General features: G+C 39.9%; 1 protein-coding gene across 1 annotated transcript in view; it reads right to left on the bottom strand.

Annotated features, from left to right (window-relative positions):
- Positions 1-830: 830 nt before the first annotated feature.
- The window catches only part of LOC108880227 (muscarinic acetylcholine receptor M4-like), a 42,005-nt gene continuing 16,591 nt past the window's right edge, over positions 831-26,244 (bottom strand). The window contains 8 exon segments of the mRNA XM_018671679.2: positions 831-14,141; positions 17,751-18,020; positions 19,010-19,099; positions 19,289-19,490; positions 19,992-20,146; positions 22,066-22,275; positions 22,277-22,405; positions 22,407-22,663. Coding sequence (XP_018527195.1) covers positions 13,896-14,141; positions 17,751-18,020; positions 19,010-19,099; positions 19,289-19,490; positions 19,992-20,146; positions 22,066-22,275; positions 22,277-22,405; positions 22,407-22,663 — 1,559 coding nt within the window. The 3' untranslated portion in view covers positions 831-13,895.

Genomic DNA, 26,244 nt, shown 5'->3' with positions numbered 1-26,244 from the left:
TTATATTACAATTGTGTGAGATGCATGGGTTTGTTTTCACACAATCTGTTCCTCACAGTGTAAGCCAGGTCATATACTGTAAAACAGTGGTGTAACATACCAACTGTAGTAAAGACAACATAGAATTTTGGTCAGTCCAAGACAATCCATGCAATTTAACTGCTTCACTGAGTGCTTAAATACTTTCTGAATTAATAATGCCTGAATATTTTGCTGCATAAACTTGTGTAATTAACTGTGAGCTTTTTGTCCATTTGATTCATTCTCTCTGATTCTGACTCTTAATAACTTGCCTCTCCCAATCTAGGTCAGCTCTCATGTTCTGATCTCTGTGTTCCATTTCATTGGAATCGACACTGGAATAAATGATATGTGTAGCTTCTATCTGTGTTGCCATGGTTACAGCATGACGTCTGCTTTACAGTGCCAGTGGGAGGGGCCACTTCTGATGTCCAACACTCATGCTTAAATAAAAAAAGTAGTGACTCGCTGTGTTGAATGATGTACGTGCAGTGTCTTTTCACCTTAGTCTGCTGAAGGGGAAAGTTTCTCTCTGCTTATACTAAATGGTAATTCAACTACTGGACATAGCTGAAGGGTCTTGTGACATCACACCCAGTTTTGAGCCAATCAAGAAACTTCTACGAAAACAGGAAACAGTGAAATCTATGTTTGAAAGGAACAGATTATTGGCTTTATATGGCTTAAAACTCATCCAGATGGGGAGCTTTCAATTTTGAATAATTCCCCTAAATAATGTTTGTATACCACGTATAGGCTGTGCCACTTTCACATTACCACTGAGCGTAGTTTGAGACAAAACACACCCCAACCTTTCAACAGCAGGTGTTTATTAGCATTACAGTTTTGTATCAACACAAGTTGCTTCTGATATATCTTTAGTACATTTCATTTAAAAAGTAATACTAGCTGTGTACTGTGCCAGGCGATGTTCTATGTTGCGTTGAAAATTATGCATCTATGTTTCACATTAACCAGTATAAGAGAAAGTACAAACAGCCAAAGCATTATACAGACAAAAAAAATCACCAGAGGGGTTTCCCCAAAAGCCACCACAAGAGACCAAAGTGAAGAAAGGACTCGTGACAGCACTCGCTGTTTTTTAAAGAGTAAATCAACTGTGATTCATAACGGGCAGTAAGCTGCCATTTCACTGCTATATGGCTCAGGAGGGAAATAACTAAATGCTTTTGATCAAGTATTGTTCATGTTTGAGCTACTGCTACATTACTTGAGTGCATTCATTTTTGAGGACATTCTACTGCTGCTTACACTACTAAACAAATCATTTTAAAGGTAATTGAACCGTGTACTTCTTACTAGAGTACGTGTGTATTTATTTTATTTTTAAAAAGGGCACTATTTGAAGCAACAACACACAGCTGTCTTCTTTGAGCTATGCTTCTGTTCGGTTGACTGAAAGAGAATTGTCAAGGAGGCCAGGATGACGAGAGTCCTGCAGGACTCAGATGTTTTGACTCCACGAGGATGTGAGCATGCACACTGAATATGTAGGACTGTGCTGTGCTTTTGTGATGCATAAGCTGGATTTTCTCAGTTGCTTTTAAGCTGAACTGGGGAAAACCTGCCTTGTTCTCCACTATGTTTTACCAAACTCAAAGTTTAGAATAAACAAGTTTAGAAGTTTGGGCGCACCTTCTCATTGAATGGTTTTTCATTGTTTAAATCATTTCTTACAGTGTAGATTAATAGAGGACATGACAACTATAAAACCACGAGGAACACATGGAATTATGTAGTGACCGATACTGTCAACAAAGCAAAATGTTTTCAATTTTAAATTCTTCATAGTAGCCTCCCTCTGACTTGATAACAGCTTTGCACACTCCTGGCATTCTCTCAACCAGCATCGTCAAGTAGTGACCTGGAATGCATTTCTAACAGTCTTGAAGGTTTGTGGAGGCCAGGTCACAGATGTAGCTCTCCACCACTTTCCTCTTGGTCCAATAAGAGGTGTGTTTTGGATCACTGAAAAACACACGACGGTCCCACACCACATGTTGGGAGGGATGTGGCCTTGAATACTATACTGTTCGCCAAGCAAAGCACCCTCACATCATAACACCTCCTCATCCATGCTTCACAGTGGCAACCACACATGCAGATACCATCTGTCCACCTCTGCGTCTCACGGCAGTTGGAACCAGAAATCGCAAATGTTGACTCATCAGACTGAAGTACAGATTTCCACTGGTCTAATGTCCAAGCAAATCTCTTGTTATTTGGTCTCCCACAGTAGTGGGTTCTTTGAAGCAAATCAAACATGAAGGCCTGATTCACACAGTCTTCTGTGAACAGGTGATGTTGAAATGTGTCCGCTACATGAACTCTGGGATACACGGATGTGGGTAATCTGAGGCACTGTTAAATCTGAGGCAGTACAGTAGTAGTAGTAGTCCAGTAATTGTAAGTTTGCTGTATACCAACACAACTGATGGTGCATTCAGAGAGAACAAGAATCCCACTGAAACTGAAAACCATCCCAGGTGACTACCATATACTGCCAGTAGCATGGAAAGCTTGTCATCAATTTGTCTACTACACAACTCCATGTGTTATTTAATAGTCTGGTGTCTTCAGTATTGTTCTACAGTGTAACAGACAAACCCTTAAATTATTAGGTGGTCCAAACTTAGAGAGTTACTGTAAGTCACTGAAAAGGTGACACCATATGGAGACACTGCTGTTTCAGCGGTGAGGTCTCCAGTGCTCCAGGAATAGCTGTCATCGCTGCTTGCATGGTATGGTGTATTTGGGCGTAAAATGTTTAGATTTTCTTGAAAACACTAACGCTAACCAAACGCTAGTGTTCCTACCAACACTATGTCTTTAATTTTTGCAATTAACTAATACAATTAAACTAGTAACACAATACTACCTCCTGAGCAGTGCCCAAATTTAGGTTCAGGAACTCCCCCAGAGAGAAGGAAGTACAGAGGAAACAAAAGCAGAACCTGTGACAGTAACTACACCTCAAGTTAAGTTCCTGCAGTGGAAAAAGCTTGTTTGTGTACTTACAAAGAGTCCTTGTTGCGAGCTTAAAGATGGAAATGTTAAGCCTTGTACTTCTAGAATCCAGTTCCAAAGCCTAAAACATCTGCTACATTTAGTGTTGATTTACCCTTTAAAGAGTCCCTCGGTTAGCAGTCTTGTGTGCCATTGGGAACACAGTTCCGGTACAGTAGCAGTTTAATTTAAAGCATATACAGTACATATACAGATGGTTACCAACACAGGAAACACTACGAAAGACGTTATATGTTGGTGTTTCCTTTAGTCTGCCATTTATATTACAAGTTTCCAGCTTCCAATATAAAACATATGTCATCTTAATCCAGGGATGTACTCTTGACATAAAAAACAAATGAATCAGTTGTTCTTCAATATGGTGAAAATGTTTTCTTTTCACTGATTTTTGATAGCAATATTCTGACAAAAAATAAGACTACAATTCACAATGTCTTTAGATCAATATAAAGTACATGCTCTGTACATTGGGAGGTAAATATAGTTCATATACTTTGAAAGAACACAAAGACCATGTATCCCTTCTTTGGAATGATTCAGTATGTGATATATTGAGCTCAAATATTCAGAATTACTGTGTTGTGTATTTACAGCAATGCACTTTAAATTGACATGTGAACATACAGTGGTGTATTTTAAACTAGTGACTGGTTACTACATTTGTATTATACATTACATTGAGTTTTACTCATAGAGCTTTAAAAATGCTTGGGCAGTCTTTACAGTTAACTAGCAAATTAAACTAAATGCCAAGTTATTTAGCCTAATGATGGTTTCTCCAGGTGTTTGCTTTAGTTTGGTATTTGTACAGTGTGCATCCTGCAATCCTGAAGAACAGGTAATCTTGAACTATCATGACACAGCATTGTTCAGCATATTTTGACTTATCAGGGAAAATACATTCTGTGTATTATCTTCTTATTTGAAGATAAAACCTGCTATCTGCTTTCAACAGATAAAACTCATCTGTCTAGCCAGACAGTCTACTTAAATGAGTGTTAATATAGTGGTTCTCCAGCACCACCTGATCATCATGATGTCATACATTGGCTATTTATTGGTCAATACACATATGAGTGGAAACTTCCTCAACCTTTTCGACTCGGTTTCCTCCTAATTAAGTTGTTTAAAAATGTACCTGTATTTTTAAACACTGCAAAAAACCATGATCCATCAGAGCTGGACTTTAAACTTGGATTTTATCTTGGTGCTTTAGCTGTTAGTTGTAATTAGTAAATGGCTACTTCTCCTCCCAGTGCGTCTAAATATCTGATATACACTCTCTGAGCACTTTATTAGGAACACTTGTGCAACTGCTTATTCATGCAATTATCTAATCAGGTCAGAAGCCTCAGTTAATCTTCACAGATGTGTCTCAGATATCAGAATGGGGAAAAAATGTGCTCTCAGTGACTTTGACCTTGGTAGGACTGTTGGTGTCAGATGGGCTGGTTTGAGCATTTCTGAAACTGCTGAGCTCCTGGGATTTTCACGCATCAACAGTCTCTAGAGTTTTTATTCAAAATAGTGTGAAAACAAAAAACGCCCAGCAGCAGCTCTGCAGACTGAAATGCCTTGTCAATGGGAGCACATCAGAGGAAAATGGCCAGACTGGTTGGAGCTACTGGAAACGCTGCGGTTACTAATTATGTGGAGAGGTGGGGAATCATTGCTGGAGTGCCACAGCTTGAGTATTGTTACTGATTATGTGCATCCCTTTATGGCCACAATGTACCATCTTCTAATGGCTGTTCCCAGCATGATAATGCACGTTACATGTCAAACAAAAGAGTCTCAAATGGATTTAGTAAACGTGACTATGAGTTCTGTGTACTTCAGCAGCCTCTCTAGTCACAAACACCTGGGATGTGGTAGAAGGGGAGAGTGGCAGCATGAAAGTGCAGCTGACAAATCTGCAGAAATGTTGTGATGCAGTCATGTCAACATGGAGCAGAATCTCAAAAGATTCTAACATTCTGTGGATGAAAAGGAGGAAACACACAGTATCAGTTTAGTGTTTCTAATAAAGTGCTCAGTGAACATAAATTGTACTTTGTAAGTCCGTACTAAATCCAACAGCCATGGATAGAGCTGAGTAAAGAATATATTCATGGTTTGGTGCAGTGGAAGCAATTTGGTCGACAAATACTCAAAGTATTGACATTCCATACCAAGCTGTAGCCATGAACAAGAAAAATCAATCCATGGAGAACTGCAGAGAGCTAGTTGGAAGCGGGAGACAATTTGTTCCATCGTGACAGGAGTTGAGGAAACCTCAACCGTATTTATTGGACCTATATTGGACCGCCTCAGATTAAAGGTGTTTGATGCTCCCTTTGGGTCAGGCTCGGGCCCGATCTCTCTTTACTACTCCACCACTCCACTCTGCTCTCTCCAGGGGCTCAGAAGCCATGGAAGAGTCGTGGTCATGGAAGTAAAGACACCTCCACTGAGAAGAAGTTACACCAACCAACCAGAAAGAGCTTTCTCTGAACTGAGCTCTACAGACAAAAGAGAGCTGACAGGAAATAAGGGCAGAGAGGAGATGCAGCACAGTCCCTTCCTTAACCTCAACAGGGGATGTTGTGATTAGATTGGTCTGCAGTATAGGATACCCTTTTTTGTTGTTGTGTTTGACCATGATAATTCCTCCATCATAACCAGGTAGGTCTCCTGATGATGAACGTTCCTATCATCTTTCCCTAACCCTATCCACACCTAGTTATTGTGGTGGCAAATCATAAAAAAGCCATAATAAAATCAGCTATTATGGCTATTCTTTGTAAAGGCAGTGAAGGTAGTTGTTTTGTTTGAAGGGACTTTGCCTCAAATAACTTGTGAAATGCTCCGAATTTAGGATTGAGAATATCAGTTTGCAGTTTGACCAAGGTATAAAAAAATCATTTGGACAGCTAGGCTCTCTTCTCTGTTACACCCCAGTTTTGTAATTTAGGTTAATAAGAAGGATGTACACTCTCATGAATATTGTGCCTACTGAAGCTTTCATTCTTTCAGTCAGCAAAGCAGTCAGGCAGTCAGTGCAATTTTCTTAAACTCTGCTGTCATCCATTTATTCTGCAAATCTTGTCATTAAGTATGTCAGCTAACTAACCAGTGACCCTCTCTGCAATCACTTCCTGCTGTCTGTACGTGATATTTGTCCTTGTACAGTTCTTGAGTAATGAAGCACAATCAGATGTGTCTCTAACTAGCCTTCTCCATCTTTCCATTCTCTCTCGCTCTCTCTTTGTCAACACAGAACAGCCATTCTCAAGTTATTGTCGTTTTCAGAAACTACTCACACACACCGGTTTTAATGAATAAATCTGAAGTTTGAAGTAGAAGTACTGCTTGAAGAAAAGGTGTTAAAACTGTAATAAAACCCTGACTTTATTCCAATTAGGACACTAAAAACTAGGAACCATCTCACCTTTATTTTTCTTTCTAGTAGTTTCCAATAGTTCAAAGGTCAGGGCCTTATAATATTCCCAATATAAAAAATTGAAACAGCAGAGCTAAGATTAAGGAAAATGTATTAACTTAAATCTTGGGGCTACTCTCTTTATATGGGGATGTTAACATTGGTCTTTAAAACAGAATAGATATATACAAACATTTTAGTGCAATTACTGGCTGTATTTTGCTCTAAAATGTTCCATGAGAATTTCCCAAAATTAACTCTTTTAAAACTTTGCAAGATAAATGTAAACACAGCCAGGGAGAGTGAAACACAGACACAATAATGACTACATGAAGAGATACTGCAGGCGAGAGAACAGAATGAATTTTACCAAAAGCTTTGGAAATGTTCTCACAGAATCTCAAGTGTCTCTCACAAAGGACAACTGACAATAAAAAGAAATGTTCTCTATAGTTAAACTCATGTCTGAACATAACCTGATGATGCCATGAAGAAGTTGCTGCTTTGAATTTTAGTCAGAATGAAGGAAACTGATTTGAAATGACTCTACAAGAACTGTCCTTGAGATCAGCATCAAATCATGCTGCGTGTTGGACACTGTAGGGACTACAATAGCAACAAATAGAGCAGACAATAGAGAGGTGACAGGAAATGAGGGGAGACAGAGCCAGTAATGGTATGCAGCAAGGATCACGGCCTAAATTCTAATCAGAGAGGTTGTAATCACAGTATGTAGTCTGCCTCTTCATCACTAGACCACACCTTCAAAGCACATTTTGGACGGAAATTAGAAAGTGAAGGAACAAACATAGATGGTAACATACTGGAACAAACCAAAATATAAAGACAATACCATTAAATCAAAATTTAAGGTAATTGTTTTCTCTTTTTAAATGCCTAAACACTGCAGAGTACTTTTGATGACTCCTCTTGAACACAGGAGCCTGTATATAAATCTATGTTCTCACACAGCCATGCCACTTTTGAGCAATCCAATCGAATTTTAAAGATTTGAGAAATTCAAGTTCTAATATTAATTAAAATATTTTCTTTCAGCAACTTAATCTATAACTCAGGTGAAGTTAACGTGTCTGATTTAATTTAACATTCACTAAACCTAACCAAACAGCAACTTTAACTACACAGTGCAGGCTGTGTATGACTGAGACTTGACTTTTAATTTTATCTTGGGGGAGAAACAGAAGTCGCGGGGAGCCGGGAGTGGGTAGGGCAGGTGGGGTGTGAAGCCTGAGAGTACTCGGCGTTGACAGTCTGATCCCGGGGGACAAATTGACGGTGCACAACCCCGCGAATGTTGAAGTCACCAGTAATGAGCTTGAATACGAGCGATGGGTCACACAGTGCTTCTGCTACATGGTGAAATCAGAAAGGCGCAACGGTAAGTGGTCACCAAGGCGCGCGACACAGCTGCAGATTGATTGCAGATTATTGACTCAGGAGAGTTACTGCTTGCTGCTGCTACAGTGGCGCGCTCCGTTTATTATACTAGAAAACGGACAAATTTAAATCAGGCATGGTTTTTGCAGTAGATGTAGTCTCTGTGCTTTTCGTAAACAGCCATCAAGTGCAGGTTTCTCATTTTAAAATACAAGTCAGAGGCCTCTGTGCTCTGTTTCTCTTTGTAGCCCTCCCCAGATCTGTGCCTTGAAACCAGTGACGGGCCGTGCATTTCACACTCTTCACAGGTGTCCTAATTGAATTAAACCGCCCCGCCCATGATGTCACGGATATAGAAACCATCAACAATATACAGAAACGCAGTATAACAGAAGTTTGAATCACAGACAGAGATGTCATGTATCCAGAATAAATGCCATTACTGAAGCAATGCTATAAAAACCCAATTAAAACGATTCAATAGGTCTCCAAACACTGCAGCCACAGCTGAGTCACACATATCATCTCCAGCAGAAGCAGCAATATTAACTAATACAATGACAAAAACATAAACAATAAAATATACTGTTGGTAAAATGTATTTTACTCACCGAAACTGCTGATTATCTGTAGACAAATTTAAAAAGCTGCTTCCGTCGAGCGGACATTCTCAGCTCTAAAGCGAATTAAAACTTATCCGAGAAATACAACTGGGCAGACTCAACTTTCAGCAGACTCAAAATGACTTATTGACAATAAGTTATTGTTGGAACTGAGACGCAAAAATAACCTCTACAACAGCGCCATTGAACTCTTCTTCGTCGACCAGCCATTGGGAGTTTGAAAAAACAGTTATTAAATCTATACTAGCAAGTTTTAGCTTATGCTAGTAGCTACAGATGCGGTTTGCTAGTTCTGACAATACGCTCTCTGACCATCCAATCAAATGACCTGAAAATGTTGACGTTCGCGAAGGCCTGCTAGAAGGCCCCGCCCTGGCCTCGCCAACTCGAAATCTGATTGGTCAAAGGATCCACGAGACAACAGTTTCATTAACATTAATTTTAAATCACCGGGGCCTGGACTGTTGATTCTGTAGGCCCCAAGGCAGATTTCTGTTAATTTGGCAACAAATCTGATTGGATAAAAGCTCTAACATAGACAGACTGTACTGGAAGCAGCATAACCAAGAGGAAATGAGATGAGATGAAGAGAATAGAATGGAAACAATTTAATACATATAGTATTAATGGGGAAAAGAAACATAAATAAAAGTATAATTTGGTGATTGTGACAGTGTTTGGGCCAACAGAGAAGGCCTTGCTGGACCTGACGGCCCACCAATGCTTGAAACAATCCTGTCTCTGAGCTCTGCAGACAGTTCCTTTGACTCCTTTGGTTTTTGGTCTGATATACACTGTCAGCTGTGACCTTATACAGACAGGTGTGTGCCTTTTCAAATCATGTTCAATCAAGTGACACAATAGGTTAACACAGGTCAGAGATGATCCAGAGAAATGGGAGGAAGATGAATTTCAAGTGTCATAGCAAAGGGTCTGAATATTTATATCAATGTGATGTTTCAGTTTTCCCCTTTTTAACAAATGTGCAAAAATTTTGCATAAGGCTGCAGTGTAACAAAATGTGAAGAAAGTGAAGGGGTCTGAATACTTTCAGAATGCACTGTATATAGCTGCTATTAAGAGACATACTGACTTAATTCTGACCTTTCAAGTTTTTTAATAGTTTCACAGTAGCAAATTCAGAATGCTTTGTTGTTGAATTTGTGCCTTAGTTGCTGAATTCATCCAAAATCACCCCAGAATTCTAAAGTAAACTGATCTAAGCAGCAGATTGTCAGTTTTCACCATGATCTATAGCTCCCACATCACAGAATTTTAAGCTGATTTGCTGTTTCTGGCTGAACTGCAACTTGGGAATAGTTTTTAATGCACAGACTTTAAAAAAAACCATAAGTGCTCACTGATTCAACCAGAAGAGTTTCATGTCCTTCCAAGCCACAAGTGTTTCCACTCTGAGTCACCTAACCTCTTTAACTCACAGAACCTGGGGTGCCCAAAATAGCTCCTCCTACCTGGAAACACTATTCAAGAGTCATGCCAGTTCATACTGTACATACATCACTATGAGTCTTTAACAACTTCATCTCTGGTAGAAAAACATCTCTTAACACCACCAAAGTGTATATCCCATGTTTTAGTCACTGGATGAACAGGATGTCGTGATTTTCTTTTTGCACCCTTTTTCTCTCCAGAGTGAGCAGTAGGTGCTTGACTAGGTCTTGACGAGCTCTTGAGCCACACTAAGCCGACACAGTCACATTATAAGCAGAAACCCAGCCCAAGTCCTGCTGAGTCATGGAAGATTTTCCGAGCACTTTGGCTGACTGGTAGACGTTTCACTTCTCATACAGGATAGCTGCATTTGAGATGGGCCTGGGACAAATCCACATTGGGCTCAAATAATTTCTGTGTCCTTAAAAAACCTAAAGCCTGAACACTGAATAACTAACAGCTGTCTCACACCTAAAACTGTTTCTGCGACATGACAACAAACTGAAATATCAGTTAATGTCTAAGTATCTTTCTGACTCTGTGTTAAGCATGAGCATTAGGGATGGGGGACCAGGACTAAATGAAGAATTCATGCACTTCCTCTGTTCTCCCTCCATCGTGCCCTACATTTTTCCCACAACCTCATAATTTTCACCACTTCTCTCTTCAACCACTCCTTCTACATCCTCCCTCAGTCATTTCCTCCCATCCAGGTGTTTTCTCTTAGCATCTCTTCTCTTCACTCTCTCTACTTATACTCCATTTTCTCTCTCCAGTCTTTTTACCTCCTCTTTGTTTCATTCCCTCCATCTACACACTGCACTGCATGCTTCCTCCAGTGTTAAATCATAAAGCAGTTAAACAGGTGCAATGTCTGTTAAGGATTACCTTATCCAGTAGGACATGGAAACTCATTGCTTTAGTTTCAATGTGAAACAAACAGTTACTTTATAAGATAAACTTGCAGTTCACAAAAACATTTAACACTACCCACTTTAACTCAGATCCAGTATTTTGGAACCAATCAGAATCTGGACAAGATAATTGAATCCAATGTGAATTAACTGAGAGAGAAAACAGACCCAAGGATAACTAGACCCTGTCTAAAATATGGAGGACCTGAACACAACACCAGCAGCAGCACGATGCTTCTCCAGTTAATGAGCAGATACCACATGGAAAAGAGGAGCAATACAAGTCATTTTTCCCACACATCACAGTTCACACCCGCTCCACCTGCCTCACAACACACATTTTTCTCAAAATCTGTCACGCATAGATTATCTTCCAAATAATCTCACGTCTCAACCAAAAGAAGAAAGAAAAACAACAACAAAAACCCCTGGAAAGTCTAGATACTACTTTGTATTCCCAGTTTAGCCCCCAAATAAACTAAAGACAGAGAAGCCTGCAGTCCTGTTCCCTTTTATCTTCTGTATTTCATTTGGAAGGTGTGGAAACATCAAAACAAAGAAAAGCTTTTTGAAAGGGAGAATAGAATACACAAGTATTGCCAATGAGCAGATACGTGGCACAGACTGAGGAAGGCAGCGGTCAATTGATGTATCAGTCCCGCGACATTACCATGGGACTTGGTAGGTCAAATCTCAAAGCCTAAATGAAATAATATAATAATAATAATAATAATATATTTGGCCTTCACAGAGCTTAGAAACATATATATCTCTGCACTGCTGGTAATAGGTCTGGGTCACAGAGGCCTTTGAAAGCACCTCTCCACATTAAGATACATTTTGGAACATATTTAAACTATAAAGTAACTAAGCATTGCATACTGTAGCTTTAGGACTGCTAGACCATCATTCATGTTTTAATATGATAAACAAACCGTGAAGTTATAATTTCTTGACATTTCTATTAGTTATATGGTGTGTATGATGCCAATAGAGCCAATTATATAAATGGGGTTATTGATCAGAATCAAAAATAAATGAAAATAACATTTTAAACGAAACATTGCCACCAGTTACAGATATTTTCAAAGATCACAGCTGTCCTACACTTCAATAAAAATGACCAGCCTGTAGGTTATTTCTATAAAGCCCCTAAAGACTGGGATTTTACTTTTATATTCCTTTGCAGTTAGTTTTAAGTTTAATACTTTAGTTTGTATTCCCTCTGATCCATAGAGGAAGGCTGAGTTTCACAGTAGCATACAGCACAGATATGATATGATGTTGATATAATACTGTTTTAGTTTAAAGTGCTTGCAGTGGGAGTGTGTGTGTGTGTGCGTACTCTTTGCTGTGACATACCAACTGTGTAAAATGACAGCTAATTTGAAGATAACTAGAGGACACTTGTTAACATAGTTGTCTATACTGTCCTCTGACTGGCTGCTGCTGTTGCTGTGATAGTGACAGGCTGTTATGATTATGGCAGAGCCTCATAGTTTTTAATTGGTGGTGGGAGCTATTCCTCGGCTCCTGTGGTGTATATTGGAAACACAGCTGTAGAAGCGAGATAATTTGTTCTATCTTGGTTAAGTTCTGTGCAGTTTAAGGAATCCCTGTTCACACTCACATTTCACTGAGTCAACTGAGATGACTGGCATTCATTTGCAGAGTAAACCACAGTTGCTCATCCCCTGCAGATGTCTCTCCTCTTTAGAAGGAGCCCTTCTATAAAATTCTGCCATCCATTTCTCCTCTCAGCCCTCTTTCACTCTCCTCCTAACAATATTTCCTCTTTCCCTTCCTCTGTTTTCCATTCCTACAGTGGCTCACTCCATCCACATCCATCCCACGTTGAGCCTTCCATCTCATCCAGCACCTAAATGTTTATACTGGCACAGCAGCAGGTTCTGGAATGTCTTTTTGAATGTGGTGTAACAAGCTGCGCTGATGGTGGAGTTCACATAACGCAGCCAGTAGCCAGTAACCCTCACAGGGTCTGAGTCCATGTGGTGATGAAATCCAGCGGGAGTGTCTGAATTAGTAATGTTTTCTCAGCTAATGTTAATACATTAGGAGATACAGTATTATTTTCTCCACAGAAATGTTGTATCCGTGGAAACAAGCTGCTGTGTGGTTTTTGGCTTCTTTTTTTTTTTTAAACCACAGAGGCTGCACTGGTTTATCCCCAGACTAATTTTCTGTGATTGAATTATTGTGTTGTTTATGCATATTTTGTGTTGATTCTACCTCATCAATTACAATAGGCGATGTACTTGTACTTGAGTATTTTAGAGTAGTGAGAGCAAAATACACATGCACATTTTGGCCAAAATTGATTTTTCTATGTAGTCAGACATTTTTATCCTTCTCCTGAAATATGTTGGCGACCACTATAAAAACACAGTCCACCCTTCCCCATATATTCTCTTTTAGATAAAAGTAGCTTATAAATGACCCATCAATATCCATACATACTTACATATATGTACACACACACACACGGCTATCCAGCAAGACCACCTCCCTCTGCAGTATTGTCCCTCATTGTTATTCAAATATGTTACTTTATCGTTTATTTTCCTCAATTTTCTCCCCCCGCTACATTTCCTACCAACGTCTCTGTTCACATAAATCCCTGTTCCTCCTCTGCAGTTCTTTTCCCTGCATCTATGTGACCATGTTTCCACTCAGTATGTGATTTGTTCCTTCTTAGGGGGAAGTGGGGCAGATTATGGAATCCCTGGTTTACACTCACGTTTTGCTCTGGGTCTATATGTACCGACAGGGATGACTGGCGTTCATTTGCAGGATAAACAATGGTTGCTGATCCCCTGCAGATGTCGGTTCTCTTTAGAAAGAACCCTTCTACTAAATTCTGCCATCCATTTCTCTTCAGCTCTCTTTCACTCACCTTTCAACATTATTTCCTCTCCCTTCCTCTGCCCTCCCCGCCCCCGTTCCTGCCATGGTTTACCCATTCCCCATCCATCCCACCCTCAGTCTTCTCCTTCCATCTCATCTTGTACCTATGTTTTTATACTGGCACAGCAGCAGGTTCTTGAATGTCTTCTTGAATGTGGCGTTGCACAGTGCGTAACAAGCTGGGTTGATAGTAGAGTTGACATAACATAGCCAGTAGCCAATAGCCCACACAGTGTCAGGGACACAGGATTGGCAGAAGGTTGAGATCAACACCATGACGTTATACGGCGTCCACGTGATGATGAACGCCAGCAGGATGGCGAAGATGGTCTTGGTCACCTGTAAGAGAATGGGAAGCAAAAAGAGAGGAACAATTAAATAAGAATGAATAAGAAGGAAGAGAACAAAGGAAAATCTCCAGACAGCTGTTGCTTTTTCATTCATTTCACTGGGGTATGAAAATCAATTAGCTGAGAATTTGAGAATAAACTTGAGTGAGACAGTTAATCAATGAGAGTGAACACTGTGTCTGCTGTTTGCAGTCAAAAACAATTTTTTATTGTTACACTGTAGCTGTAAGCACAGACTGATTTGAACTACCACAGGCTGCTGCTATCAGCCTTGTAGTATGTCATCACACAGCTTGAGCAGGTCATAGCAAAAACAGAATTGTATTGGAAGTTTTGAAAAATCATAAACATTCTTTTTCTGTCTAAGACCAGATAATCAGACTCTGAGTCTCAAGGCAAGCAGTGATGGCAAGTTTAAAAAGCTGAACCGTCATAAACCACGAGCATTCATGAGAGCAGACAGAACTCAAAAGCACTTTGAGGAATGTTTCTCTAATGTTTTGTATGTGAAGACGCTCTTAGAAATCATTGTACATCCAACGCACTCTAGAAGGTTAAAGTTAAAATGATGTGAGGGTCTTTGTTAAAGAGGGAATATCATTTCAATGACAGGTGAGACAATAAAGAAGGATCCAGGAAAGAGAGTTTAAGTTGTAGAACCATGACTCTGAAGGCCTATCAGACACAAAAACACTGCACAGAGGTTTATAATACTCCGAGATAGGATTTTAGGATTGCATATAAAATCAGTGGAGACATGCAAGAGGGCACAAATTCACCAGAAGAGTTTAAAAATCTTTGGCAAAGCATTTATCCTCGTTCTGGTTCCTTATGAACCTGCTTCATAAGACAAGAAGAAAAGTAGAGAAACTCGGGAGAAATAACAAAGACCTGGAGTTCCTGATGAGGTCTGAGATCAGTCAGAACACACTCACACACTGGCACACACCCACACACACAGTTGGTGCGTCCATGGTTACCTAACTTACAGCTGATGTCTGGACAGTGGTTAAACTGTTCGCACTAATGATTTTCTCAGATTTCTGCCTGAACACTATCTAACTATCTATTATATTACATATTGTAGAATGGCTGTGAATTGTATATTAAATGGCTCATTTGTTTTACTTTTAAAAGCACCTAAAAGGAGGAGGATATTTAGCTCTATGTACAATGGATTCATTTTTTTTGTCTCATTTTTTTCTCATATTCTCTCATATTCTTCTTTTTTAACATCTGAGTTGCATATGCAGTCTACAGGCTAGGGCTGTTTTCTGTGATTTCATACAGAAAGAAATAACATACACAGTTGATGATGATTTTTTTAACTGACAGATTTGAGGGTCTGCCTCTTGCAGTGGTTAAATTGACTTCCAGGTACTCTAAGGCTGAAAGCATATCTGTATTTATGGTAAGCCTTACAGATGCCAATATGCTAAGCAACTCTAAAAAGCTCTTAACAGTGTGTGCCAGTACTTGATCTTAAGTGCTTTACTTTCACACAAACACTAAGCAAATGCTCATTAATTGTTAGTGGGAAATCAGGGCCTGGTCAGACTGTGTATTTTAAATTGAATGATGAAATGTAATAGTTTCTACCACACACAGCAGTCTGCATTCTGAGAAACGCTGGGTACTTAGCATTCATAGATGATTAGCTGATTCTTGATTAATTCATGAAGTTTAAAATTAGTGCTGGTTGCTTCTGTGCTGCCATTAGCAAAGATTGGTCTGGGATATTGTTAGGATGCCTCCTTCATTTTTCTAACCCCCCCCCCCACTGCTAATGATCTGAATTTGTGTGACCTGTGAGGACTTTGAAACCATCCTCAGTAAGCCAGAAGGAAGTTTATTTAAAAAGCTCAGAGGAACATTTCCAAAATGCTGTTTGTCTTTCTGAACAATAATGAAGTGAAATGACTGCAGCACAACAGCAACTCATCTTTGAAAACAGCTGCTCCATACCATTCACACGCTGGTGGACTGGGTAGGCACAGTCCCATCTGTATACCAGCAACATATGCTGCCATGCAGAAACAATAGTTTCAGCTTTCCTTTGTTGTAATGATTATGTAGCTCTTTTCTTTGTCTGTCGGATCAGTAAAGCTGTACTCTGAATATTGGTACAGTTTGTTTCTACACACTGAAGCAGACGCTGAAATAGACTGAAAAAGGACATTAGCTGTATGATTTTTAATTAATGTTATTTTAACTGAGAAAACAGGAGAATAAAATTCACAACAAAAATGCAATGTGAACCATAATATATAATAAGAATAACTTTTAGTCTCATTATAGGCACCAGTGCTGGGCATTACAGTAAGTGATTACTTTGACATTTGGGGGTTGGGGCCTCTGTTAACCAGGGGCACCTGTGTGTTCTGCAGTCACCACTGGCTAAAGGGTGGCCAGTAAATCCCTGAGAGCCAAATTAAGAATGTATGAAAGTAAAGAATGTGTCTGCCTTTGTGTTCTTCCATTACCAATTAAACACAGTTGTCTAATGTGCAGTGTATTCAGAGAGTATTTAGACCCCTTCACTTTTTCCACATTGTTATGTTGCTGCTGTTATGTTGAAAATAATTTCAATTATTTTCCCTCATCAATCTACACCACACAACAGCCCATAATGATAAAAGCAAAAACTGAATTTTAGATTTTTTTTTTTGCAAATTTATTGAAAAGGAAAAAATGAAATATCAGATTGACTTAAATATTCAGACTCTTTGCTATGACACTGAAATATATCTCAGGTTCCTCCTATTTCTCCTGATCATCTTTGAGATGTTTCTACACATTGATCAGAGTTCAGATGTATTAAATTCAGTTGATTGGACATGATTTGGAAAGACACAAGATTCTCTGATCTGTAGAAAACCAAGACTGAACTATTCAGCCTCAATTCTATGCATCACGTCTGGAGGAAACCAGGCACCACTCATCGTTTGCCCAATACCATTCAAATGGTGTAGTGTGGTGGTGGCAGCATCCTGCTGTGGGGGTGGACAGAGAGAGACTGATTCGAGTTGAGAGAAAGCTGAACGGAGCAAAGAATGAAAACCTGGTCCAGAGCTCTGAGGACCTCAGACTAGGCCAGAGGTTCACTTTCCAACAGGACAATGACCCTAAGCACACAGGCAAGACATTGCCCAGTTGCCCAGCCAGAGCCTTGACTTGTACCCAATCCAACACCTGTGGAGAGACCTGATGGTCCCCGTCCAACATGACAGAGCTTGAGAGAAAAATCCCCACATCAAGTGCAGAGCTTGCCACCTCATACACAAGAAGACTTGAGGTTGTAATCGCTGCCAAACGTGTGCTGCCAAAAGGATCTGAATACTTAGGTCAATGTGATATTTCACTTTTTCCTTTTCAACACATTTTCAAAAAAATCTGTCACTTTGTCTTTATTGGGAACTGAATGTACTGGTGATTGAAAAAATGAATTGAAACAATTTGAGCATAAGGCAGCAACTTAACAATATGTGAAAACAATGAATGAATCTGAATACTTTCTGAGTGCACTATACATCAGTCTGTCAGCATACAGCATACATCAGTTCATGCCTCATGTCTGTGCAGTGTCACATTAACATACTTTCTTTTCTCTGGCCGCCATCTGTCGTTTCCTCTTCACTTGGCTTCTAGCGATGCTTGCAAACTTTCTTGCCACAGTCCTCGGACGGCTGATTGGGATTGAATGCCTCTCGGCTCCCTCTACAGGTGGGACAATCTCTATAGCTGTGATGCATTCATCCCCAGTCTGCTTCGTCACAATCTTTATCTTGGACCACCTTGAGCCAGGGTTGTTCTTGGAGATGGTAGGATTAGTTGTTGTTGTGGCAACTGGGCTGGGATTTGTTGCAGCCTGTAACAAAACCAAGAAAGTTTTGTTAGGAATTTTAATACCTAATGTGATCTGTTGTAGGGTGCTTGATGGTGCATGAAGACATGGATTTAAATTCAATGAAAACTGTCGTTATGTAGACACAACAAAAGCCTGTAATGTTCCTCCATAAAGAGTATTTAAACGCGTAGTGTTATAATTTTTTATCAGCTGCTTAAACATATTTTCTGAAACACTGCTGCAGTTCCTAAAACTCCAATAGTAATCATCGCCTCATTTTATTCTGAGCTGCACACTTCATTTATCCTGCAGAATGCTGTCACTCAGAATATCTGTCAAAATAAATAATGTCATCAATAAGTTCATCACTGTATGAGAAATGACAGGTTTCTCAATCATTACTTAAGAGTTAAACTTTAAAGGTGTTTCTTCATTTTGTTCCTCACTGTGATTTACATACAATAACCCAATAATAAAGTTGGAGCCAGCCCCAGCTGACACTGGGCATACACCGCCGACTGGTTGCCAGTTTATCACAACACCTATTCACACTCACATTCACACAGAGATATTTAACCTGCATGTCTCTGGACTGTGGGAGGAAGCCACCCAAGCAGGCACAGAAAGAACATGTTAACTCCACACTGAAAAGCTCCGGCCAAACTGCGGTTCAGAGTCAGAGCCAAATGCATGCACTCAATTACCACATCTTCATTTTGACCATCAATTCCTGCACAAAGCATCACTGGACTATTGGCAATATTTATACATTTGACTTGTATGTAAAAGTAATAACTGTTCAACACATACACTATGTTTTCATTACAAGCAAATATCATCTAAACTCCTTCTATTTTCTGGCCTCAGTATGTTCATTAAACATAGATTTCCTCACAGAATTAACTAACCCCATTAAATAATAAACAGTTCATAGGAGGGCTTCAACTTAATGCTTTGTATTAATGTTTTACCTTTGCAAAAGGTAAGTGGGTAAGGTAAGTAAGACCAACCTCAGATACCACTTTGTTGTTAGTGTTGTCCTTTGGTTCTGTTGGAGGAATAAAAGCTGTGGATGAATCGTTGGAGCTCTCTTTTTCCTCCTAGAAAGACAGATGGGCAGATAGATGGATTTAAACCTGGAGTGCATGGAATAACAGTAATACACTGACAAACTAAGGAGCTTTGGATTAGCTACAGCTAGCACAAAGTAAATGCTTCCAACACTACTGATGAACAGTGTCTGATGGGCGAACGGAAGCGGTGGTGTGTTATGGTTTCTGAGTCAGTACCTGTGTGGGTCCTGGGCTGGCCTGTGTTGGAGGCTGAGGCTGAGCAGGTTTTGGTTCCTCCACTCTGCCATTCTTCACAGCCTCCAGCGCAGTGGTAGTCGAGTCCAGACTGAGTTTGGGAGTAGAGCGGGGACTTGCGTGAGGGCTGGTCTCATTGTTGTTGTTCTGCTTTAACAGGTGACTCTTCATCAAGCTGGGAGTTCTGGAAAAAAAGACATTAAAACAGTCATAAGAATAAAATGTTGTTTGCTCAAATTAAATTACACACAGCCAAATACTGTATAATATAATAATACTGTATAATAATACATACAGAAGAAGCATACAGTACAAATGAATATTCATCTTTAAAATACACTAGTGTTATTTATTCCCATAAATAACTACATTCAGTTCTTGCTCCCCATCTATGGAGAAAATAAAACCTTTTACACCCATCTTACAGTACACAGACTCTGGGACAGAATATTGTTTTACAAGGATTTTAGAGACTTCTGGTTAAGAGCAGTAAGATATCATTTAAAGATGCTGCCAACAATATGCGTTCCAAACACACTCAGCTAAATTAGAAAAAGGTTAGACATGAAATTTCTCTTTTTTCCATGCCATTTCAATTTTCTTGTCCGTGTATTTTTGTCTTTTCTCATTAAGTCATTTGTAATGAGCTATAAAGTCATTTATTTGTCTCCTTTGATGCTCTTACTTTATTCCCTTCTTCTCTTTCTTCTCGGGTTTGTGTTTGGAGACCCTGCTCCTAGAGGCCAGGGAGATGTGGATGTACAAGACTGTCATAATAATGACAGGAAGATAGAATGCTGCTATAGCCGTCCCAAACGTCACTGCAGGATTAGAAAGGAACTGTAGAAAGAAAGAAAGAAAGAAAGAAACCCTTCTATTATCTACAGAGAATGTTTACACATAGACTCGCCAAGCACTTTATTAGAAGCACCTCTCCACCTGCTTAGTCATGCAATTATCTAATCAGTGTGGCAGCAGTGCAGTGCATAAAACCATGCAGATACAGGTCAGGAACTTCAGTTAATGTTCACATCAAAAATCAGAATGGGGGGAAATGTGACCCCAGTGACTTTGACCATGGCAGGATTGTTGCTGTCAGACAGGCTGGTTTGAGTGTTTCTGAAGCTGCTGATCTCCTGGGATTGTCATGCATCAGCATAAATGCCTTGTTGATGAGAGATGGCAGAGGAGAATGGCCAGACCGGTTTGATCCAGCAGAGAGGCTATGGTAACTAATATAACCACTCTTTACAACTGCAGTGAGCAGAAATGCATAACAGGATCCACAACAGTCAGAGCTTTAGGTGGATGGACCCAGCCTGCCGTATGTCAACAGTCCCAGTTGGTGGTGGTGGTGTAATGCTGTGGGGAATGTTTTCTTGGTGCCCCTTAATACCAATCAATCATGGTTTGAATGCCACAGCATGAGTATTGTTGCTGATTATGTGCATCCCTTCGACGCCACAATTCACCCATCATCTAATGGCAATGACAACGAGTTCCATGTAATTCAGTCGCCTCCTCAGTCACCAGATTGGAATCCAACAGAACATGTTTGGGATGTATTCAAACAGGAGATTGGCAGCATGAATGTGTAATTGACAAATCTACAGAAAGGATGTGATGCAATCATGTCAGACAGAGCAGAATCTCAACTGTTTGTGGAATCCATGCCATGAGGCTCTTCTGAGAGCAAATGGGGGCCTACCTAGTATTAGAAAGGTGCTCCTAACAAAGTGCTTTGTGAGTGTATACATTTTACACACGTACTAGTCTATCTGGTACACTTACATGCACACCTGAACTAAATGCTATCTTTATGAAGTTCTTGAAATTAGGATCAGTATGTGCGGCAAAACAATGTTGGTGTCTGGTGTGACGTCACATGTGAACTATCAGTCATGAGACTGAATGAACACCAGAAACGGACAACATCAGCTCGTCAGCTATCTGTCAACACCAGATCAAAACCACGTGCAGCATCCATAAGACTCTTGACGGACCACCACGACTAGCTAGCATGGCCCCTAGCACGCTAATCTGCTAGCATTTCTACTCCCTGCTAAGTGCTTTTGGCTCTGCACACCGATTTTCCAGTAGTATTGTAATATAGAATTTTAAAAGTAACTTATTATAAGAGATTGTTACGAGGTTGTCGATTTCTGATTAATAATTATAAGTTATATAAGGTTTACATCTCTCTAATCCCCATTTATCACATTCAAATAAAAGAGAAAAATAAATCAGCAGGATGACAGCTTCACTTTGTTTTTCTGTTGTTGAACAAAGTTTAAATTTCTAGTTTGCTTCTTCGCTGTTTCATTCCTCTATAGTGGCAATCCAGTAAGCTACCAACACTAATATAAACTAGCTCCTGATGCTTTGGCTGTCTCCATCAGTCACAACACTAAAGACAGGTTGAAGCAGTCCATCAAGAGTTTCCCTAAAGCATCCACTGGGAAGAGGTCCAAGATCGTGGACGAGGACTCAATGGTGACATTCACATCTGACACCAGAGGCTATTTTTGAACAGGGAGAGGTTTACCATTTACGGACTGATGACCATGACATGCTTGAAAGCAACACAAAAAAGCTACGTATGTAACACTGAGGTGAGATTTCTTTGTTATTTTGTTTGAGGAGTGAGAAATTGTAATATATTTCTTAATAATTTGGTAGACAGTGAATGTATTTATATTGCATTTCATTTTTCCCTGCTATATCTGCCAAAATGATCAGTAAAGTTTTATGTACTGTACCTGAATATAACACTCCCCAGGCGGCACTGTTCGCTGTCCAACGATAAACTGCCAGAACAAGATGGCAGGAGCCCACAAGATGAATGACAGGATCCACGCTGCTGCGATCATTAACCCTGCCATCTTAGTTGTCCTTCTTGTTGGATACGTGAGTGGCTTGGTCACACAGAAATAGCGATCAAAGCTGATGATCAATAAATTCATCACTGAAGGCGTTTGAGACAACATAATCTAAAGCTAACCACAAGTCACAGACCACGGGCCCGAGCGGCCAGTAGCCAACAATGATGTAGACGGTGTACAAATTCATGCTGAAAACACCAATGATCAAGTCAGCAGCATGCTAATGAAAATAAGAAATAGTTATTGACAGTTTGTAGGTGGCGGTTTACTTTGATGGATAGCATGACTAAAATATTTCCTGTGACAGTCACAAAGCTCAGAGATCCTGTGACCAAGGCGATAAAAAACATCTCCAGAGCTTTATATGGACTTCCTGCCCCCATTCCATCGTCCACAGGAGAGCAGGATGTTGAATCATTGGTGGAAATGTTGCATGTGGTGTTGGAGAACAGGTCGGACTGGTTGACCGATGAGCCTGAGGGAAGAAGAAGAAAGACTCAGAGATATGGAGCATACAAAAACAATGGTTTACAAAATTTTAAAGCTAGCTCAAGAGAAATTATCATCTCTGTCAGTTTAGACCAGTCTTCATTGCCTCTGTGCATTTTGAAGGTACTCTGTCCAAGTCGTCTGGCTGTAACTATCAGGCCCCTGTCAAAGTTGTTCAGGTCTTTATGTCTGACTTCTCATTTACTGTCTAATATATCCCAGACCTTGGCATGCACTGTTGTTACAAGATAATCACATTATTGCTTCATCTGTGGTGCCTGTAATGTTTTGGCTCATCTGTATATATCCAGCGCACCATTAATAGCAGTGTACTTGAGCCCTCACCACTCTGCTCACTCTTTTACTGCTACGCCTGCCTCCACATTGTTCACCTGAAAGCTCTGCTCCTGCTCCTCATGAAGCATTTCCAATTTCCCATCACAAGGCCTGTGCTGATAGTCATTCCTCCACTAACTCTCCTGACTCCCTCTGTTGCTGACTGGGCCTTCGAGGCATAAGAGGCTGCTAAAATAATCCACCCTTTAACAAACTTACTATGACATACTGATCACCAGCACAATAATTCATACTTGTTACAGATGAGTACTGCATTGAAGTCATTCAGGGTCAACAACCTGATTGTATGTAGAACTCCCATTCCTGGTGACAGCAAGGTCACTGGTTTGAATCCAGCTTGGAAACCTCATTGTTTCTATACTTCTGTATCTCTATAGTGTCTGTTGTTCAAATGAGCTATATTTTTTCCACCTTCTGTCTGATTTACTGCTAAGCTCTGCCTCTGGATTTTATCTGATCAAGTTGCTCACCACCTGTATTTTAATGCCATATCTGACTGATCTTATAATCTGAGAAGGCAGAATGGGTCAATATTGTATTATTATTATGTCTTGGGGCTTCACTTCTGTTCTCTGACTACACAAGGTTTCTAGTGCTTTTTCTTTCATTTGTTAGAATTCACAGTCATGTTGTTTTGCTTGGTTAAAACTAGAATTACGCCTCCGCCAACCAGTCCTACTGAACTTGAGCTCTTGAGTAATGGTTGGAAATGTGTCTTCCATGGTCACGGTGACCTTGACCACCATAAATCTAATCAGATCATTTTTGAGTCCAACAGACAGAACATAATTTGCCTCCGGACCACAGCTGTTGTTGCCGCGGAGACATTAAAAATAGTGTATACATTTATATAAATAAGAATCAGTCCTGTGAATTAATATGTTTGCAGTTATGTCCTTATCAGAGAATAGCACAAAAGAAAAATCAGTGTCCTAGTGTTGAGCAAATCACTCTGTAGAAATTGTTGCCTATTAATCATGCTCTTAAGTCAGAACTCTTGGCTCCTTCCTACATAAATACAATAAATACAATACAATAAAAGCAAGTTTCAGTTTTGGTGTAAGTGTTTCTGGACCTGGTATGACTCAGAACCACTCCTAGTGATCACCTGGGTTGAGGAACTTACTTACACCTATGACTAAAACTGGTTGAAGAGAGTCATTCAAGAGCAGTTTTGTTGTGTTATGACAGCAAATCAGACCAGAATATAACAATCAAGTCTGTGGATGAAATTAAATGTTTAAATCCTTCCAGTACATTAATACAGAGTGGTAATAAAATACATTCGTGTATGCATTTATTGCTGGCACTTCTTCAAAGCACTGTGCACATTGAAAATTAATGCATACCCTCTAACCAATCTGTGAATTAAATTTAGGCCATGGTTTAAATATACAGTGCATTGTTCTTTCAACAAGCTTGCTGGGTCAGTTATTCTGTTGATATTCAAACTCATTTAACAGAGAGAGACTGGCTGGCTCTGATAACATTCAGTGGATGTATTCAGTGCAGGAAGAAACAAATGCTGTAGCACCAGAGAACCAGGTGATGGAGAGCAGGGGGAACAGGAGAGCTTTCTTTTTTCTTCAACATTATTTTTGCATGTCTTTTCACAATATACTGATGAGCATTCAGGGTGTGTCACTAGACATTAACATTTACCCTACTACAGTAACAGTAAAGAGCATTGTTTAGACTGGCATTCCCATTAAATTAATGCGTAGATTTCCAAAAAACTACAGTGACAAGGGCCACATTGAACACATCACTAGTCTCTGCCCTATGATTTTGAAATTTGAATAACACTGGTATAAGGCTAGTTTTAGCTAACAGTACCTAATGCTGTGTTGTCTCAGGTCACAATGCTGTAAAGTTTTTTAATATAAGACACAAAAATATCAAGTGTCTAATACTAGAAAAAGTCATGATCCTTACAATAGAAACTAATGTGCAAGGATGAAGTCGTAACATCGGCCTTTTCCTGCTCAGCTCCTCTCCTCCCATCGATAGCTTTGGATTTAGGCTGCAGTCTCAACCTTTCCCCTGGTTCCTCTGCACCTAGCCTCTGCTCTTCTCTGGCCACAAGGACTCAGCTGCCCAGTCTCAACAAATTATCAGCTTGTTAATAAATTATCACTTCTACAAATTCTTAGCCTCTATCTCTGTGCTCTGAACTTGGGTTCTCTGAACTTGAAGGGGTGATTGTTCAGTTTGTGGCTGTAGGAGGAGATGAGTTAAACAGCAGTTCCACTCTTTGAGTGATTATGCATAAGGTTTGAAGATAATAATTTTTGTGATTTTTATGTTTTGATTAATTGGAAATTGCAAGTCAGCACTGTAAGAGAAAATTAATATCAGCTGCCTTCGTGCAGTCATCCACCAAATGTGGATTTGAACTCATCCAACACCCACCCTATTCATCTTATTTAACACCCTCAGACTACTCCCTCCTCCCCAAGATGAAGAGGTGAAGCTCGGTGGGCGCCATTTTGACAGTGATGATGATGTAATGACTGCTGTAGACCATTTTCTCAGACAGTGCTGACTTGCAATTTCCCATTACCAACAAGATAAATACCACAAAACATATTAACTTCAAACTTTGCGCATAATCGCTCAAAGAGTTGAACTGCACATGCATGTAATGAACTCCTTCTAACTCATCTCCTTCTACATCAGGCAATGAACGCATCCATCACCCCTCATAGCCTGTAACATGGGCATTGCCAAGAATGCCAGCTCCTCTGAATCTCTGCTATCAGGGCCTTAAACACATATAAAATCTTATATTAAGCTTTCAAAGTAAATGTCCATGAAACCCAAAGAAACCATGAAAGAAGCTAACAGTACTGTCCTTTGTTGTTTATATTCTGAGAGAAAAATGAACCTTTAGCATCCAGAAAATCATACAAACTAGTTGGCAATATTATATGCTAAGATATAAGAGAGAAAGGGAGTGAGACCTGTGCTGTCTCCCTAGCATCATATTCCCATATACTAAGACTTTTGAGCACATATTCATGCTGATGTTCCATGACTATGGAAGTTCAGGAACACTAATTGGGTGAACCAGCAAGGACCCCGGACAAAAGACTGAGTGAACACCACACACAGATAACACCAGCTGTCTGTGCACACCAGACCAAAATCACTCACTGTACAGAGGTCAAAGGTCGTGGATAAGTTGTAAATTGATAGCCTGGAGAAATA

The sequence above is a fragment of the Lates calcarifer genome, linkage group LG7_2 (assembly GCF_001640805.2).
Source record: "Lates calcarifer isolate ASB-BC8 linkage group LG7_2, TLL_Latcal_v3, whole genome shotgun sequence".
In the NCBI taxonomy this organism is placed as follows: domain Eukaryota; kingdom Metazoa; phylum Chordata; class Actinopteri; family Centropomidae; genus Lates; species Lates calcarifer.
Note: the sequence above shows the minus strand (reverse complement) of the source record. Positions and strands in the feature narration are given on the sequence as shown.